This window comes from Sinocyclocheilus grahami, unplaced genomic scaffold (assembly GCF_001515645.1).
Source record: "Sinocyclocheilus grahami isolate Dianchi unplaced genomic scaffold, SAMN03320097.WGS_v1.1 scaffold306.1, whole genome shotgun sequence".
Lineage (NCBI taxonomy): Eukaryota > Metazoa > Chordata > Actinopteri > Cypriniformes > Cyprinidae > Sinocyclocheilus > Sinocyclocheilus grahami.
The window spans coordinates 1,416,565-1,437,645 of record NW_015505485.1 but is presented as its reverse complement, the minus strand read 5'-3'; the positions used below and the strand labels follow the sequence as shown (position 1 = coordinate 1,437,645).

Here is a 21,081-nt window from a genome sequence, read left to right as displayed (position 1 = left end):
TTTTTTTTTATATATATATATATATATATATATATATATATATATATATATATATATATATATATATATTAATTTCAAACAACCACAGATCATAAGAAAAATAAAAAGAAGAATGCAAGTATGTTTTGTACAATAAGCACAAAATAATAAAAGCAATATTTCTGTAAATTTTGTAAAAACAAAATAATGCTTTCCCACTGAATGCCTCAAAGCAATATACTTGTCAAAATTGCCTCAGAACACTGAACTCCACAACTTTTTATATGTTAACATTAATTCACTGTGAACTAACATGAACAATTGCTTTTTATTAACATTAACAAAGGTTTATCAATGCTGTAAAAATATATTACTCATTGTTAGTTAATGTAACTAATGCATTAACTAATATTAACAAATGCAACTTTATTGTAAAGTGTTACCTAAGCTATTATAGAAATTATATAAATTACATTTTTCATTTAACTAGTTTTTCATATAGTTTTTCAAATGGTGGCATGGCTGTAGTTTAAATTATATTTAGCTTGTAACTTGGCAGTCTACACTTTAAACGTTTCCCCTACATTGTCTACTACAACGCACATATATATGCCATGTTATATTGCTCTTTTCAATCACTCAATGAATTTAATTTTAATTTAAAAAATGATGTGAATAAAATGTAATCTGTGGTATTTTGCATAAAAAGGGTTGTTTGTGATTAAAAGCATAACATATACTTAATTTTAGCATTTTGGATTAAGTTTGGATTGCAGGTGTGAAAAGTACAGTATGCAGTGAAAATATTGTTTAGTGGGTTTGCTCCTATATGTCCTCACTGTTGTATGTTAATGATATATGATCATATTGAAGTATGATGAGTAAATGTATATGTATGTCTGGAACAGCAATAGGTCACTCACTACTCCACGTTCAGGAACAGTGAGAGCCCCATTGGCCCTATTACGCAAGTGCTGGTCGAGTGAAATCATCCTAGACTTTGTTGAAATGGTTTTATTTTAAATGCCTCAATAATCTCTGTCTTATTCTGTGATGTATAAGCAGCACCCTTGTGCCAACTCACGGCTTTGTGCTTTAAGTTTTGAATACACTCTATTAGCTGCTATACTCCTTAACGTTTGGCGCTGCTGCTGTGGCAAAAAGTGTCAATCTTGTTTCAAGATGTCACTTTGCTATACGCGCTCCTCTAGTGGCCCCGATTTAATTTACACCCTTGAATGGATGGACCCCCTTTGACATAACTAGTTTGAAACAAAATCACTGCCATACAGTAGATGTAGTATGCTATTTTAGGAGTAAGCTTATGCATACTGTCACAAGACTGTCTAAAATTAAGTTTGTCACAAAGATGGAGAAAGAATGAAATTGTGTTTCAAAGGAGAAGCGAATAATAGAATAACATAATAGTGGATATTAATAACTGAATACATTTATATTGGATAGAATATAATGGAGAATATTTTTCTTATATTTGTTAAAGTGCTAACCCAGTGATCCCCAGCTACTGCAGGGGGCACTTAAGCAAGTTTGTGGAGGTACTTGGCAAGATTAAACCTATAAAACAGAAATGAGAAAATATTAAGGTTACTAAAAGATTATAGTAATTAAAAGCTATTCATCTTTTATCTTTGTAATTAACAGCTTAACAATTTTCTGACTTTTTAAGGGGGGAAAGTGGGTCCTAATAATAATGGCCATTTGAATTATATACATTTTAATTCTAAATGATATGTAGTATAATAAGAATTTTTTTTTTCTGATTTGGTGTCGATGAAGATAGCCTTAAGTCTCCTTGATGGGGTTGCTGGGGAGCATAAGACAAAAAAGGCTTGAAGGCAGATATGCAGTTTAGTCATGTTTTGTCTCTTTGTCCTGTTTTATTAGACCTTTAGAACTGAGAACATTTTCTTTCTGCCCTTGACCAGCAGCCTGATGACACTCCATTTATGTTGTGGTGATTCATTCTCAGCCCACACTGAAGAAATCGCCATGTCATTCTGAAAAGAGTTTTGTATCACATTTAGTACTATTCCAGTGCATTTTGCTACGATTGTGTTGTACTCTGTTATGGATTATAAGGTAACTAACAAGCTGGTAAGGTTTAACATTTTTTTTGTCTTAAATCTTTTATCTGCATAATTTTTTATGTGGTGAAATGTTGTGTAATATGTGGTTTGACTGCACCGTATCCCTTAAATGTCCGTCTAGTTTGAACTTTGAACTGTGTTCACGGAAGCTTTGCGTTCAAATATTTCAACTCAAATCAGTATTTCAAGTAATTATTTACTTCTGAGGCAAGAAGCTGTGTAATAAGCGGGATAATGTACATCCAGCCGGTTGTTATCTCAGAATAACCCCCGACAGGGTGATCAGGACCAGGTGGTCTTGTTTCACCCTGAAGGGGGTTATTCTGAGATAACAACCGGCTGGATGTACTTTATCCCTTACTTAATGAATGTAGTTAACTAATGTTAACAAATAAAACCTTATTGTATGGCGTGACCATATTTTATATAATAATAATATATAAACAAATCTAAATTTGAACAGGTCAATTTATAGTAAATACAACAAAATACTATAATTTTTCAAGTCTAAACCATGAACAAATAGGGACTCAAATGTGCGATTCATTTTGAATCTGTTCATTTACATGAAATGCCCAAACATACTGATTCACCAATGAATCAGACTTTCCAGCGCTTCATAGGAGAGAGAAACATGAAACACTGTTATAGATGAGATACTGAAACATGTAGTTCACTGTTAAAGGTAGGGGATGTAATTTTTCAAAAACACTTTAGAAAACTTATTCGGACCGAATAGCAAAACAAACCTGTAGCCAATCAGCAATAAGGGACGTGTCTACTCGTGATGTGGAGGAGAGAGCTTTCAGTGCATGGGACGGACATTAGCCGAGCCGAGCGACAGAAAGATAGAGATGGCGGATAAAAAACAAAAGAGGAAAACGTCTGCGGAACGATAAGGCAAGAAGCAGGACCCGTGTAAATATCGGATCAGCTTTCCAGCGCTGGAGAGAACTCAAGGAGCGTTGGCCTGTGATCGGACGCCGAGGTTGCTTTGTTTCTTCTCAATAGGTGAGTAACACCGTATCTACAACAGCTAAAGTCTGCCTACACTGGACGCGATCAAACGACCGTTGAAAACCATTTGAAATTTGTGTCAGCACGTCATAAATAGAACCCGGCAGCAGTTTTCTGTCGGGGATTTGTTGCGCCGCGCCGCTCACGTCCGATGTAGACACGGTGTAACATTGGTTTTGCTTTGTTTCACAGAACTAATCATTGCCTGGGTTGCGTACGTATATGTGGGGCGGAGCTATCAAAATAGGGGCAAGACCGTTTTAGGGTAGGGGCGTGTTTGTTTTGGTGATTTCAAATATCAACATTGGCTACCAGAAATCGCTTACCCTGCCTTTAATACACTGAAAAACAACATAAGTAACACATTGAATCAAATATGATTGTAGTCTTTCTACTTAAAAATATCAAATTTTCTTGTAAAACATACTCCAATAGTCTGTTTTATTCTCAACTTTTTAAAAATCATTTTTTTAGTGTTGGATCTCTACTTTTAGTCAGTTACTTCCCAACAATGGTAGTCGAGCAGACTTCCAGTATTTCAAAAAGCAGATTCAGATCCCTGGGTAGTAAACAGGATTGTGGTAAAAGCATCCTACACAACACTCAGAACTGACCTGAAAAAGGAGAAATTGCACTGCGCAAACTGTGTATTTTTTATTTGTGGGTATGTTTGGGTGTTACAGGATTTGCATAATTCCTTTAGTGAATTGGGTGCTGAAACAATGCAGACCGCTTGCACAAATAAACAGTGGGCGCAATTTATTCATAGTGAATTCCCTCCCCCAGAGTGTTTTTCCCATGCTACTTTGTGAGAACACCTGGGAACTGAACTGCAGTGTTCGCTGCAAGTCTCACAAGGGGTATGATAGGAAATAAAGGGCTGTACCTCATGTCTCCGGGTGCTGGTGAACAGGTTCAACATTCCACATAGCTAAAGAGGGCAGTTTCTCACAGGCCTCCCGTGGACAGTTCCAGCCGGCACCGGCTGGAGGAACGCTACTCTGAGGCCGTGTCTTCAATATAAAGAGCTGCATCACCTCTCTCGCTGCAGTGCAGTGAGTCATTAAACAAAATTACTGCTTTAAAACTTCAGCACCAGAGCAGCTGCAAACACATCCATCACTGGCAGGAAAACACCCTACGGATGGACCCTCTGTACACCTCTCATAAAGCATGTCCAGGTGTGACAGAAGATGGGGAAAATATTACACAGATTTCCATACTGCATCAGTCTTTCTGTGCTGCACTGACAAGACATGTACAATAGCCTATATATCCTCTGAACAGATATTCTGGAAGTAGTGCAGAATTTTTTTGTTATTTATTTTGCAATTTATATTTATTTTCAAATGGTATTTTTTTACCACATTTTTTGGATATGCAACATGCCATTATCGTCATAGTTCTTCTTTGTGGCAAATACTACAACAAAAATGGCTTGATTTAAAGGAATAATTAACTAGATTTGGAGTAATTCCCCAATGCATTCCCTGCAGTGAATGGGTGCCGTCAGAATAAGAGTTTAAACTGCTGATAAAAACATCACAATAATTGGTGAGCAAGTGATGTAACGCTAAATTTCTCCAAATCTGTTCTGATGAAGAAACAAACTCATCTACATCTTGGATGGCCTTGCGGTGAATACATTTTCAGCCATTTTCATTTTTGGGGTTATTAATGTGCTTTTTATGTATTCATATCTTTTTTAAAATGAAGAAAAAATACATTTAACAAATAACATTTTTCTAATCGGGTATTTAAAAAAAAATGTAATAAAAAATATTTGAAAATGTTATTCAGTAAATAAAAAGTTTCTTACTACACATTTATTTCTCAAATAAACATATTTTGCTTTTGCAGTGCAAAAACTTTAAAAAACTGCTTCATTTTGTTGCATGACATAACCAGTATAAAGGCAGCACTTCTCATTAAAAAATACAAAATAAAACATGCTGAGAATGCTGCATTACAAAAGTACCCAAAATTTGCATCTCTTTTGACAGTAAAAATGTCCTTATCTTAACACGGCACACATCACATCTCACCGTTAATCCCGCTGCTAAGGATTAGGTGTGCAATCTGCACAAAACTCAACACAACAGTGTCTAAGTAAAAAGATGGGCGTTTTGCAGAGCCAGTCAAATGATTGCAGTCAGAAGATGGAGAGGATGGTGTGACTCGTAATGAGAATCATTGTATTGAAAACCTGCTGCTTCTTGTGGCACCCCACACATCTGCCGCATCTGCAACTGCTAATGAAAAAGCTTGTGCAAATGCACCACATGTAAATCAGCAGAGGGCTTGAGTTCACACACACATAATTTCATTGGAGTGGACCTCATCAATCTTATCAATCCTGCTGTTGACTTTAAGAACCATCATTTAGCTGTGTTTGGCAGTGAATAAGTTTCCATTTTAAATCTTAGTATTTTAAGATTGTCATTTCAATAGAAACACATACTCTAACGTTCAAAAGTTTAGGGTAGGTAGGATATTTTCATGTTTTTGAAAGAAGTCTCTTATGCTCACCAGGACAGCATACAGTAAAAATAGTGTAATATAGTGAAGTATTACAATGTAAACTAACTATTTTCTATTTTTATATATATTTTAAAGTTGTATTTATTCCTGTGATGTCAAAGCTAAATCTTCAGTGTCACATGATCCCTCATAAATCATATGCTGATTTGGTGGTCAAGAAACTTTTATCATCAATGTTGAAATCAATTGTGCTGCTTAATATTTTTCAGGAAACTATGATTTATTTTACAGGATTCTTTGATAATAGCAAGTTCAAAAGAGAGCATTTATTTTTTATTTTGTTTTCTGTAACAATGTTAAAGTCTTTACTATCACTTTTGATCAATGTAAGCATCCTCGCTGAATAAAATATCAGTTTCTTTGATCAATAGATTTATAAATAAGACATAACAAACTGACCTAAGATCTCTTTTTTCTAAACATAAAGAACGAATGTAAAAATAGCCAAGAGAAAGTACAAAGTCTTCACATATGAAAAAGACTGTCCAATAAAAGAAGACTAATAAAAAAGTTGGGGCTTTATATCAATCTCAAATGAATAGCTAAAACTTTTATATCTTTCTTATGGCCTACTTTTCTGCTGAGATGCCAAATGAGCGCCCTGCATTTACTGTGCCATGGGCCACACTATTTCAACTATTGAAAATCATTTCTTGACCTCAAACCCACAAGGAGGACAATTTAATTGTTCATTATCAGTTTTGCACAAAGTAATGAGGCTACTTTGATATCAAAAAGACAATGAACAGTCGTAAAAGGAAAGCAGCAATCAAGGAAGTGCTTGAATGGCTCATGATCGGCTCATGATCGCCCTTTTCCATCACTCACTTTTTATATGCCTTACAATCTATGACAGCATTTCATGCCATCGTAAAACATGCCACTGTCAGCGTATGTCAGTGTGTTCAAGGCCTTCACAGGAAGATCTATTTCTCTTAACAATTGTACTCCCACACTAAAAACATCACTTTTCCTTTTAGTGGCATAGAAGCATAAAAATGACAGTAAAATTATTGTCCAAACAGCTTCAATCCAAAACACTTGTATTTTTAATGCCAATTATTCCATTATTCAATCCGGGAAAAAAAAGTGAAACAAAAATCATACAGCTGAAGGATAAAGGACTGGAATATTAATGACAAATGGAGGGAGGATGAAGAATTACTATTACTATTTCTATTTCACGCACCGATTCAGTGGTCGCACATCATGCCTGACCAAACTATGCAAATGAATTTTTTCTCTTGGCTTGCGATGTTCAACAAACCTTTCTCATCCTGATTCTTCCTCCTGACAATGGCAAATTATCCAGCCACAGGCTTAATGGCATGTAATACGTGACGCTTGAAGACATTTGTGATAAGTAGTTCATCTGTAAGACCCCTAATCTCTTCCCCAGGACTTGCTCTTGCCCTCTAGCACAGAGGCAAATCAATGCCATTCACCATGGCCGGTTTTCAATCTACTAACACCCCATCATCTATATTTTCCTGCGGGAGACAGCAAAGGTCTGCTGTAAATGCTGGCGGTTGCACGTGTTTGTTTCTAGAATGGTGACTGAGATGGGATTGAGCTTCCCAGGCACTGTGAATGTGTGTTAGCCATGACCAGGCACAATCATGCTTGTGTGGAGAGAATTGCAAGGAGACGGTCCAGATCCCAGGGCACATGCTGTTCCACAGTCTGTGGCCCTAAATGAGCTCGATCAATAGGACTGACATGCTGGGGAGTGACTACGCCACTGCACACACACACACACACACACACTTACTCACAACAGACATACACACCTTTAAATCCAGACACTAACTTAACTACATTTTTCCAGTAGCACAATTTTCAAAACAGCTGTATTCTAGAAACAAGCTACATCTAGTCATCTTTCTCCTAATTTTGGCTTTATCTGCTCTATGATTAGTTCTTTCATTTGTGTTTGTCAGTGTTATCTATTTATATTTCATCTGTTTTCTCATATAACAATCTAATTTCTTATGCTTATCATTTCTCTATCATTATAATATTTTAGCCAAATTTCATAAACGGATGTGCTCATATGCTGTAGGAAATCAAACTAAAGGTGCAGCAATGTTTTCTTTGTAACTGACATGTTTAGCATGCCGCATTTTACTCAGTAAGTTTAAACATTTGTAGATGAGCTGTGAAATTCCATTTAAGCCTAAATATAGTTTCTACAGAACATCAACCATAAACGGGTCTTTGTCCATTCGATATTCAATGACGTGACAACATGTAAAATAAATCAGCATTTGTAGAACTGGTAATGTCAGCCTTAATCCTGACCTGGGCTGTGTTTCCCAAAAGCATCATAAACCTAAGTACACCGCAAAACTTTTGGTGTAGGATGTACTTTGAAACTATTTTCGCTCAGAAATTGCTCGTAAGTTTCACAAAAATTTACAAAGAAACTGCAAGTAACACACTAAAATTAATGTGAAATTTTGATGTTGAAAGAATAGTATTTTCTTGTAAAACATATTGACATAATCTTCAAAAACTATTTTTTTACAGTGTAGATTGCAGAAACCAACCAATGGTCTGTACAATCTACTTAACATAATTTGCTTGTTTCTTTGTTTTTATTAATTTTTTGATAATTTCAGCTTTTTTTGGCATTGTGCTACTGCACTGTTTCTGGCTTCACCTTTCTTTTCTTTTATGAATTTTAATTTCTTTGCTGTCAACATGACTCGCTCACCATGTGAACTTCTCGCATCTGGTCAGTTTCAAAATATTCAGCATAGCAGACTCCCGACTATTTTGGAGAGGGTGAAGGGGACCACAGATTGAAAAATTAAAACTAATTGCATGACAGAACTTTTTTCTGAGAGGATTTTTTTTTTCACCATAAAATGGCATTTTAAGAGTTGAAGATTCTTTAAAAATAATCATTTTGTGGTGCATGAACAAACAACAGTACAGTAGGTGAGTAAATAACAACAGAAATATAATTTTTGATTCATATCTCTGTCCTTTAAAGATATTTATTTATCTTTATAAATGTGATATTCAGCTGTTTCTCTCGAACACTCGCGGAGATTCGTCTTGAAGAAGGCTCGGCTCCGAAGCGAAAAGCTGATGTGCGTTTGCACGCGCTCTCCTTTTATATCCGCGCTGCGGGGCGGGGTGCGCGTGGCGAAACACGCACGCCAACTGTCATTGGCTTGTTTAGTTAACACTCGAAGGTGATTGGGCTCTCGGGCGAGATCCCAATTCGTCAGTCACTGACGTAACGTTGAACGTGACTGACTGAATGGGAACTAGCCTTATAATTCCTATGGTTTTCATGATCAAGGCTCATCATACGTCAACAGCAAACAGCTTTACTGTATGTGCACGCTGATCAGGAGGTGAGTGAGTACTCTGACATTGATTTCCTATCCTGTCATTTGTCCCAGCAGAACAAAGCATTCGCCGCTCTGCCACTAAGACGTGTGGCAGGAAGCAAGTCTACAAATAGGCCCCTTGCTGTATGCGTCCGAACAAAAATAACCTCCAAACTTAAACTGAAGGTATAACATGATGCACTACATTCATTGTCACAGACAACAGTATCCATCTTCTGCCAAGTCCTTTTAAAGGGACAGTTCACCCTAAAATTAATATTCTGTCATTATTTACTCACCCTCGCGTCATTTCAACCCTTTTTTTTGTCCCATTAAAGACTAAGTAGTTTCATGTAGCTTGACCATGTCTGTTTAAAAAAAGAATCAAAGAAAAAACATAAAAAGTAGTCCAAACTTATGCACTATATTCCCAGACTTCTGAAGCCATACTATAAATTTGTGTGAGGAAAGGACCATGACTTCAATTGTGTCTATTCTGTCAAAAAACCTTTCAGAATCATCCACAAACTTGAAACCAATGTCACTTTGCCAACTCGACGGAGCCACCCCGTGTCCTCGGGGTCCCCGCAGGACATTGTGATGTGTCTTGTAGAGTGTCACCATTCATCTTTGCCGGCTGGACAAAATCTATTTCTCCAGATTGTCCTTCCTGTGAAGCTCAAATGCAAAGCACAGTAAATCACAGGTCCTCTGGTATTGTGCAAAGAGCGCAAAATCCAGCGGTCAGGGAGCAATTAATCTCTCACGCTGGGCTAGCCTTGCAATAAGACTGAGCATCTGAGGGGTCCAGATCATTAGGGACGCCGTAAACGGCTGGCTGAAGCTTAAGATGTGAGTATACAGTACAGCACCAAGCATTATTACCTTTGATCCACAAGCTCCACAAGGACCACAAGGACATTCATGATCATAAAATCCTACAGTATAGTCAGTCTCTTCACTGACAATGTTGCTGTCTTCTTAAATTGGGCAGCCACATGTAACATGATGGTTAATTATGCTATTGCGCTGCTACAATAACCAAACCCATCACAGGAAACTGACTGAGAGTAAGAATGCTGTAAGCAGTTATTCTCTGTAGGTTATAATTGTGCGTTTGCACCCTGTATATCCTTGTTTTGAGAGAATCATGATTCTACCTCCACAGGAGAAAACAAATTGACGCTTTAAATCCGAAGCTAATTAGTTCCACTCAGTTGAGGGTTGTGACAGTCGTCACCTAAGGGCATCTAATGCAACCTAGACAGGTGCAAAATCTAAGGGTGTTTTAACACCTGCGAGATGTGTTAAGTTCGGAGTTCGTTAAATTTCCAAGTTTGTTTTAGCTTGCTAGATTGTGTTCCACAAAAATAACACGTCAGAAAGAACACAGCACTGTCGGAAATTAACGACTGTTCCTTATTATTCTCCCAAAATGAACGAACAATAGAAAGAAAGTGAGCTAATTGTCATTAAAGGATGAATATTCTGCAGACTAAAATGTTCCTTTAGATTCACACTGCAATTATTGGTGCAATGACATGTTTGCTATCTAATATAATTTTTATTTTTTTATTATTAATTCTGGATTAATTTTCAGTCAGGCAGGCACTATTATGGAGGAGACTAAATCTGACATTTTTCATTAAGTGGATCCAACACAGTAACAAAATAGTGCAAAAGTAAACAAAATGTCATCAAAAATTAAATACTGAAATGTATTATTCTATATTGCTCTTCATCTTATCCACTTTGTTTCTTCTGTCTCTCGACAGGATATATCAGCCAGAAGGTGGCGACAAATAACTTAATGTGAGTCAATGAATATTTCACTGAAACGATTCGTTCAAAACACTGATTCATTCAGGAACAAAACAGCACTGTAGGGTGCTGCTCGGAGACGGTTGACTTCGTTGGAACTATTCCAGTTGACAGAGCAAAAATACAGAAAATAATGTTCTTAAAATGTAAGTTACTCGATATGAAATACTTGTTTATTGAGCTATTTAATGTATAAGAGCACTATCAAACTTGCAATGGTACTGTACTCTGAATATCAAACAAACACACATTATAGCAGGAGCCAACCATATTTATCCTTTTAGTGTAATATGTGTAAGACATATATTGTAGTCTAGTTTTACCTTGCTTCTTTCATGGTTTTCTCAATGAGGGCATCCAACCTGTCCATTGTAACATCTGCTTGATTTGGCTGGGTTTTACCAAATCACATTTGCACGCCTTGCGACGTCAACACAAAACAATACGTGGAAAGTGTTTTCTTCCTTTTTTCAGATATGTGGAAAGTGTTTTCTTCCTTTTTGTCCCTGTTTATAAATCTTTTTGTTTTGCTATTCTAACTAAATATGCTTATCTTCTTCGTTGCATATTATTATTTACATTCTGCATTGTTTTTCTTTGTTAATTCTTTTCTTGCTGTTGATGGCCCTATCAGAACAGACTTGCTACCCACCAGGTGAGAACCATTGCGCTGGATCAATGTGTCCCACCACATGGTTCTGTTCTATGTAAAAGCGCCAACAAAGTACTGAGACATTCAGTGGTTTATCATAAGCAGTAGGCTACATTAGCTATACCATCAGTCAGATCTGCAGATCATAATAATGCTACATCAGTTTATATTCATTTTAATTTTCAGGCAAACGTTCACATATTTTCATTGTACCACAAAAATGTTCAAAAATGTCTAAATATCTTCCATTTCTATTCATAATATCACAGATTCTCCCTCCGTAATGATGAAGCCCATTGTTGCTCAAGCACTCACCCCGATGACTGCCATGGAAAACAATTACATCCCCTCCCCCCCCTCCCCCTCCTGAGGAGTCACACAGCAATTATAATAATCCTACATACAATCACCACAGTCTCTGTGAACAAAGCCGCACTTACCCATGGCAAAAAAGGGGATCCCAAGCAGCGTAGAGTTAAATTTCCCATCAGAGATGAAAAAAATCCCAGCTGCCGTCACGTTGGCGATGCAGATGGTAAGGACGCCCAACAGGCCCAGGAAGGGTTTCCCACGCAAGCAGTCCCGCATAGAGCTGGAGATGGTGGCCCCCAGGAGCACCAGCACCAAGCTGACCAGTACCTCGCTCTTGGCCAGCACGCCTGTCTTGTGGAAGTCCCGCCATAAGCTGAAGGATGTAAGTGAATGGATGTGTAGTTCCTGGCTGTCTGTAGCCAACTGGTGAACCAGCTTACAGAATTCACTCTCCCACTTCTCAGAAATGATGTCCTGCACCACTGGTCCAAGGTTGCGGAGGTAGTAGGTGATTTGGATGGCGCGAGCAAACTTGACTTGTTGATCCCGGCTATTCACAGGCAAGGCCACGCCACCCAGCTGATGGCCAATAAAGGACACTCGGCCATCCTAGAGGCAAAACAAACCAGTTACTAATTTATTTATTTCATTAAAGGAAACTTATGAGTGAAATTGAATTTGAATGCAATCTAACAAGTGTACTTTACAATCAGGGAAAATCAACTGCTGTCAAAAATTTTTTAATAATTGGTACGTTTGGAACATCTGAGGAATACTAAAGTTGATTAACAAATTAATTGAGATCTGTAATATCCTCCCGAGAACCAGAAATAAAAAGCTTTGTGAATTTAGTATTTTTTCATGTCATTACATTGTTTAGAGCATAAGAAAAAAAATGGTAAAATAACATTTTTGAAAAATTTTATTTTATTCATAAGTTATGCTATGTCCTCTGTAGAGGACACCAGGACTCAATTTTTTTATAACTAACTTTGTATAAGGATGGTTCTCAACTATGTTATAAAATACATCAGGAAGTCAAATTTTGATTTGAAACCCCATAACATTTTCCTGAGATGTTGATTTATGACAAACTATTTGAAAATTTATCAGATTTAAATTATAATTACAAAATATTATCATATTTCCATAAGGATGTACAATTTTATCACTAAATTAATGTCAGCCATTTTTAAAAACCAAGGAGAGGGAGTGGTGATGGTGAAACATCCAATCATTTGGTATCTCTGGAAAGCCCTGAATGTGCTCTGTACAGGACATCCAGACTTAAAACTGTGACATGTGAGGTCTCAGAGAAATTCACTAAAATATAATGTCCACTACAGAGGCAAAAACTCCATAGCTGGGTCTCAGGAGGATATGGGCTACTGGAAGAAATAGAAGCAGCATCCATGTACTGATCATAAAAACGTATTCCAAATCATGTATCTTATAATAAAATATATCCTATAAAATCTAAATGAATCTCTGGTTAATAATCAATATACTGCACATTTTTACACTATACATTTGTAAATCGTATAGCTTAGTGTTTTATTAGTGGATAAGTAGTAACACATTGAAGTAATTTGCAGTGTTAGTCTTTTTTTTAAACTACATTACAAGTAAACAGGGAAGAATTAAAAAACGTGTCCATATTTACTAAAATGAGGGAACAAATTCATAATCCGTAGTTGGTAAGGTTTAGAATGGACAATAAAATACAAACATAAAAGTGGGGCCTTAAAGAGGAAAGAGAAGGTGGAGACGTCAGTCAGAAGGATGAACTTGCCAAAAGGAAGGCCCTGGAAAGTGCAACTAAAACAAGTGAGTAGTGCATTCATTTTACATTTGCATGTCTGTTATGTGAATATTTCATTGGGCTGCCATGCCGATTGTTTGTGTTTGCGTGAAGTAGTTTGGTATTGACATTGTGAAGTTTGGCTGTGCCTTGGTTATTTTAGACTTATGTTAGTTCCGATTTGATTAATTAGGTAACTTGCTTGATAATTTTTGACTAGTACTAATACTACTCTTGTGTTAGATCTGGATAGCTTGTTACTTTACAGAGATTATGAATTTATACTCAGATGAAAATAATGAGATATACAGTAAAAGTCCTTTGCGACACAAGGGGTATGGTATTTTTCTTATACCCTATGATTCTTCATTGCACTTATAGTTTGAGGCCGTTAAAAATGTTTGCATATGAGCCAAGGACTGACTTGCTGCCACTGCTGCGTTTTAATATTAATTCCACATTATAATCATGTGTAACTTGCAGAATCAGCAAGCCAGTTAATGAGCAGCTATATGTTGGTGTGGATTTGTTCTGGAATTTGAATGGATTTAACACATTTCAACAATGTATTAAAATGGTCTTCCATAACAAAAAAAAAAAAAAAGGTTTCTCAAGGAAGCAGTGTGTACTTAATGTGTTTTAGCTAAATGTCAGACAAGCAAAACTGGCAAGAAGAAAACACAAGCTGATATCAAACCACAGCATGAAGCTGGATAAATATGCTAAGACAATCTACACAGCTGAACAACATAATTTTTGCACCAAAACAATGCTGAATTAAAAAAATCCAGAGCAGATTGAGTGTTACTGGGTTTTTTTTCTCAATAGTCTCAATATTTCAGCATCCAGTAATAAGCTGGACAGTGCATCACCCTGCTGAGAGCCTTGGATGCAGCAATACAGCCTCAAGATGTGCTGAAAAAGACTGGCACAATATGAATGAACTCTTGTAGAGGCCACAGTAAGCGCCTCATTCACACAGATCTTGCTCCTACTCCTACTGACGTAGGCTTGGGAAAACAATAAGATATCTGACTTGCTGTACTGTTGTGTTATATTTAGTCTTTCGTCTGTGAATACTGCAGCATTTTGATCAAGACTGTTAGTCTTACAGGTCTCAAGATACAAGATGTATCTTCATAATCAGTGTATATTCAGACTCAGTTTAGGACACTTATTTTAACAATGTGCATTACACTCCATGAAATAATTCAATGCTGCTCATGAATATAAACTATATTTAACAGAATTATGTTCATGTTTTAATGCTAAACATTGGGCTAACAATCATTTTAAAAAAATACATTCTGTTAGAATATTTCTATAATTTTCAATAATCACTAATTTAGATTATTGATGAATCTACGTAGTTTAAGTAGTTTTACAAGCATTTCCTATTTTAAGTACACCTTTTATTCACAATTCAAACAATGGTTCTCCAAGCATGCATTGGGCCCTGAAAAATTAACATGGTTTTACTGTTTCCCAACAACTGTTGTTGCTTTATTGTCATATTTACTGTAGTACAAATAGACTGCAATATATGATTCTGTGCTATTTTAGATCGTGAAACGCAATATATAAACAACAGTATATTTAACAGAATTATGTTCATGTTCTTATGATCAAAACTTGGCTGAACCATTTAAAATATTTGAGGAAAAATGTACTAATATTTATTTTGTTTCCAATATAGATTACTGCTGAATCTAAGTAGTATAAGCAGTTTTATGTTCAAGCATTTCTTATATAAGCACATCTTTTGCTCATAATTCTAGCAATGGTCTTCCCAGCATGCACTGGGCCTGAAAAAATAATATGGTTTCACTGTTTCCCAACAACTATTGTTGCTTTATTGTTATTTTTAGTAACTTGTCTTGTGATGGCAGGATGTGTTTGTTACTCTGTTTAAAATGATTAGTTAGTTGATTGTTACCTATGTATGTGTGTAAAACATTTCAAAAATTGCAGAAAACTATTTTAAGTGAATACAATTTAAGGAATCTTAATACAGAATACTGTTAGTGGTTCTTGTAACTGCAATTAACTCAGTGTTTTGAATGATCTGTTTGCATTTGAATGATTTAACACAGCTTATCTAATTCATACTGGATTCTAAACAGTGTATTTAATTAATAATGTTGCTTGTTATATGTTCTCATAATTTTATTGATTGAGCTTACTGCACAAGGTATCTATTATGAAAAAAAAACTGGATAAATTGTAAAAGTCTAGATTCTGTGAGTGCTTTCTATCTAGTGCACATTGCATCACCAGGCTTCTCCAGTGCAGTACTAGAGAACTATGCAGCTGATTCCGAGGCAGCACACAATGGTTTCACTGTTTCCCAACAACTATTGTTGCTTTATTGTTATTTTTAGTAACTTGTCTTGTGATGGCAGGATGTGTTTGTTACTCTGTTTAAAATGATTAGTTAGTTGATTGTTACCTATGTATGTGTGTAAAACATTTCAAAAATTGCAGAAAACTATTTTAAGTGAATACAATTTAAGGAATCTTAATACAGAATACTGTTAGTGGTTCTTGTAACTGCAATTAACTCAGTGTTTTGAATGATCTGTTTGCATTTGAATGATTTAACACAGCTTATCTAATTCATACTGGATTCTAAACAGTGTATTTAATTAATAATGTTGCTTGTTATATGTTCTCATAATTTTATTGATTGAGCTTACTGCACAAGGTATCTATTATGAAAAAAAAAACAGGATAAATTGTAAAAGTCTAGATTCTGTGAGTGTTTTCTATCTAGTGCACATTGCATCACCAGGCTTCTCCAGTGCAGTACTAGAGAACTATGCAGCTGATTCCGAGGCAGCACACTCTAATATACAGCAGCACGGAGTCTATTCGTAATTCTGAGAGTTTTATAAGGCACAGTCGCAATATGCCGAGATGGTTTTTGCAGTTTCATTGTTGCAATGTCGCTCCATCGCACACAAAGGCTGCTTCTCAAAAACCTCGGGAAAACGCTGTCTCGTTAGGCGGCTCGCGAGGTTTTGAAACACAGCCAGACAATGTCTCTTACCTTTAATGTTGTATTCGGATAGCTCACGGGGACCTTGGAAAAAGTGCTGTTAGACAGAACAGCTAAGCGAATGTCTTCGAATATGGTGATGATATCATCCAGGAGGCATCTCTTGTCCCGGTGGCTCAGGACACAGAGATGCGCGAAAGTGTAATTGAAACCTTTATAATTGACATGCATATCCAGGACCTTCTTGTGCACCTGGAGCACCTGCTCGGCCAGTTCCAGGATATTTCCCCCGGACTTGGCCAGCAGAATGAGTCTGCCATATCTGCCGGGGGTGTGCAGGTCCGAGTACAGCTTGTGCTTGGACTGGTCGACGGGGAAGAGGCTGTTGGCGAGACTCCGCTCGATCTTCGCGAGGCTGTGCGTCGGGGCGACCAGGATCTCCAGGTCCGTTTCGGGCTTAAACCGGCTCAGCACCGTGGATCCGAAAATAATGGTCAGGACTGCGGGGACGGTGAGGAAGAACACCGGATGCCTGCTCACGAACAAACCCAGCCAGTAGAAAGAAGATTTCAGCCCTCTGTGTATCACTTGCCGCAGCATCCTCCTCCAGATCCAGCTTGCAGCAGATGATGCCCCGGTTCTTCCTATGAAGCACATGTGACATGTGGCTCCAGTTCAGTCAATCCGTGCGAGAATACTCGAGTGTACACCTGTGAAGCACTGCAGCGATTTGCAAAAGACAGTCAGATATTGATCACTATAGAGGCTTTTTGATTCCATCCATCCCCCTGATGTGTGACTGTTTCTCGCGCTTCTTCTGCTGCAACAGCAGCCAGCCCCAGTCTGATGTGCATGTGTGCTTAATTCAGACTATTCGGAGGCGCCTGATTTATGGGCTTGATTGTAACCATGTGCTGCTGTGTGCATGGAAGGAGGCACGACGGGGAAATGCTGGGAGGGTGGGGGCTCATTTTTAAGAACACACGCGATTCAAAGCCCTTCACGATCGTGGACTCACCTCTTGAAATAGCCACTCGATTACTAATGAATGAGGCATTCCCATCTTAAGGGCGGCAGTCCACACAGAAGGCCAAATGTAGTTACAATTCAGACGAGCTAAAAATAACATTAAATGTACGAGGCTACTCAAATCTAAGTCCTTAGGACTTGCTGATGAAGTGACTTATTTACCACCAACGAAACCTATCATAAATACACTAATAAACGTCATTAACGTACACTAATAGTGTAAGTATTTCTATTTAAGCATTTAAATAGCGTTTTCACGTTTTAGTAACTACAAAAGTTGTGCGAATACGATAGACGCGTCTAACAGGAAACTATATAGCAACCGTCTGTTGTTCGCTTCTTATTAAGTAGCCTACTTTGACAATTCATGACATTCTTTACAGTGGCCTATCATTTCATTATGGTTTATACGGAATAATATTTAATGCTATCTTTTTAATTTTGTGCTATAGGCGACTTTCTTTGCTAATGATTCAACTCTGAATAAATCTTTCTCTAACATGAAGCTGCTATATTTTCCTTTTTTTCATGATTGTCTGCATATTGTAGCCTACAGCCTTCATCTCATAGACTCAGTGCTCAGCATAAAGTAGAATACTAGTGTATATCATGATTCTTCAGTTAGAAGACAACTGACCTAAAGTCTTGAGAAATAAAATGTTCTTCTATGTTAAAAGCTTCATGCTTTTATTTCTTTGTGGAGCAGAAGCAGTTATAAAGCCTCTTTTAGTGAGCAGAGCAGAACACTGTCAGAACCAAAAATAGATGCACGGACTGCATGCAATAGAAAAAAATAGACCAAAAAATTTAAAAAAAATACACGACTGTACTCTCCATACTGGAAAATTATCCTTATTTTATCTTACTATTCTTATCTTTTATTTATTTATTTATTTTTATTGATGTATCGGTCTAGTTAATTTATTTTTTATTCATTTATTTTTGTTTTTGTATTCATGAGTAAGGAACTGTTTAGCACCTTTTTTTGTGAAATGGTGGTTCTGGGACATAACTTAATTCAGACTCTAACTTAATATGATCTCAAATATAATTTACAACCTGTAATAAAAACTGGGGTACTCCATAACTCATTTATATGATTTCATACTCTGTAAATAAATAACTATGACAACATGATGAAAAAGTCTGTAACATTTTTGCAAAAAACAGTATTAGGCAAAAATAGATTTAACCAAGTAAATAGTGAAGAATAAAATTGTGATTTTAATTAAATCTACATTTAATTGTACATTTCCCATTGTTATTTGTAATTTTCACTGATGTTTCCCTAATGGCATAACCTATGAAGTGAAGTGGATGCACAGTTCTAAACAGCTACCCGTGCTATTAATAATCTGACACAAAACTCTCTACACATAGCTATTATGGATGCAAAATTGTTGTTTGTGCAATATTTTAACAGAAGCCCCACATAAAATAATTTTCTGCACTACTGATCATGTGTGACTGCAGAGGTGACCTGTAATCCTGTTCGGTTAAAGCTTCTTCATTATTTATGTGTGGATGATGTTGTGTTTACAACCAGTGAATGGCTAAACATGGTCATCAACACAGAAAGACTGTAATTTGGTTGCTGGCTATGAATAGTAAGAACTTTACCACCTTTGAGCATCTGGAACATAACTGGATGCAAAATTAGTTGAGAACAACTTTAAACAAACTACTTTGCAATGGTACACATCAAAATCAATGGATATGTCAGAATGACTTGGTGGAGAAAGATGCTTTTAGCCTGCAAAACGTTGTAGTTACAGCATCTACCAGCAGAGGATACCTGCAGAAGCTAACCAGCAAAGGCACTGGATGCTCTCATGGATTGAACAACAGTATGAATGGTGCAGACAAACGCCTCCCACTCTACCTAAATGTGACAATGGCAGAAAACAGCATGTTGCAATATAATTGGGATAAAATGGAGACCCTCACAGAATAGTATGACTTGTCCTAGTTTATTCCCCAGACCATTACCAAAATGAGTGCACTCGTTTTCCAATTTAACCCAAATTTAGAGGCATCAGCAGTCGTCTTCTTTACCTCTTGAGCTCAAAGGAATCAAAGGTCACCTAAAACCACCACATGAGACAATTAAATGATATATGAAGATTCTCAACACTTCCCACACCTTGTAAGCACCGACACTGCAAACATTTAGGCTCTTTAGTAAGGGTGCAACGATTCACTCGTTTTCTCGATGCATCGATTACAAACCCGGACGATGCAATGCATTGATCTTGAAACATGGATTTTTGAATCGTGAATCGCCGATTTCGGACAGTAATCGATTTAAAACGCTAAGAATCGAATGAATCGCGAATTCTATAGCGATTCAATGCTTTCAAAAATATATACACATTAAATTACTACAAGCTCGAATTAATGGAGACCTTGAACAGTGTTCGTTCCCTCGCATCTCTCCTTCACGCGCTCCACTAACCGCCTGTGACTGTCACAGGATTGCGCTCGTGCTCCGTTCGTCTGACTGACACATTTTTTGAGCAGCTGAATCGAATCGATTCACTGTCTACCCAAAGATTCACAGCCCTACTCTTTAGTAAAGATTACTGCAGTGTTGCCAGATCTAGAAAAACAAGCAGCCTAGTCTGACAAAACAAGCCCAAAATAGGCAACATGCTTCACTAAAATAAGTCTAAATAAGCAAGGCTGTTGCTTCAGATAGAAAGGTGCACACTGGGGTGTATTTACTGGGGCCCACAGTTTCTTAGAATTAGCAGACGTGGCAACATTGGACTACCCAGATGATAAGAGATAAATAGCGCTGACGTTGGAGAAGGACAGGGTGTTGTCTGGTTGAGAGGAATCCCATATTTTTTGCAGTCTCTGTTGATACGGGCCTGCAGTCAAAGCTTAATGTGCACTTCCTGCCAGCCGCTGTTGCCAGGTGGTGGGCTTGTGCAAGAGTGGCAGGCCAAACGCACTCAAACATCCACATCTTAAAGCACAGCTGTGGAGAAACCACATTGTGAAATTGCTACAAAATGCACAAATACAAAACAGACATTGAATTCAATTACATTTAATTCAAAAGCTAAGATAAAAAAATGTAGACCAATACATTTACACATCTAAGGATTATATCAACCAAAAAAGTGCGTATGTGTCCTCTTTTTGCGTCCTTCACATAAATGAGTAAGCAGCATTTAAAACAATAAACATAATATGCACTGTTGCTCAATATTTAATTACAGCTTCAGATGCATGATATTTTCATTTGCTACAAGCAGGACACACAAGAAGCATGTTCAATTCGGACATGCAGATGGTTAGTAAGGGTGCAACGATTCACTCGTTTTCTCGATGCATCGATTACAAACCCGGACGATGCAATGCATTGATCTTGAAACATGGATTTTTGAATCGTGAATCGCCGATTTCGGACAGTAATCGATTTAAAACGCTAAGAATCGAATGAATCGCGAATTCTATAGCGATTCAATGCT

At 37.1% G+C, this 21,081-nt stretch overlaps 1 protein-coding gene across 1 annotated transcript in view; it reads right to left on the bottom strand.

The window, feature by feature from the left end:
* The window catches only part of LOC107601530 (patched domain-containing protein 1), a 21,414-nt gene extending 3,947 nt beyond the window's left edge, over window positions 1–17,467 (bottom strand). The window contains exons 1-2 of the mRNA XM_016293764.1: window positions 16,625–17,467; window positions 11,903–12,383 (exon numbers count right to left, since the gene is read on the bottom strand). Coding sequence (XP_016149250.1) covers window positions 11,903–12,383; window positions 16,625–17,230 — 1,087 coding nt within the window. The 5' untranslated portion in view covers window positions 17,231–17,467. The remainder of the gene's footprint in view (window positions 1–11,902; window positions 12,384–16,624) is intronic.
* Window positions 17,468–21,081: the final 3,614 nt, after the last annotated feature.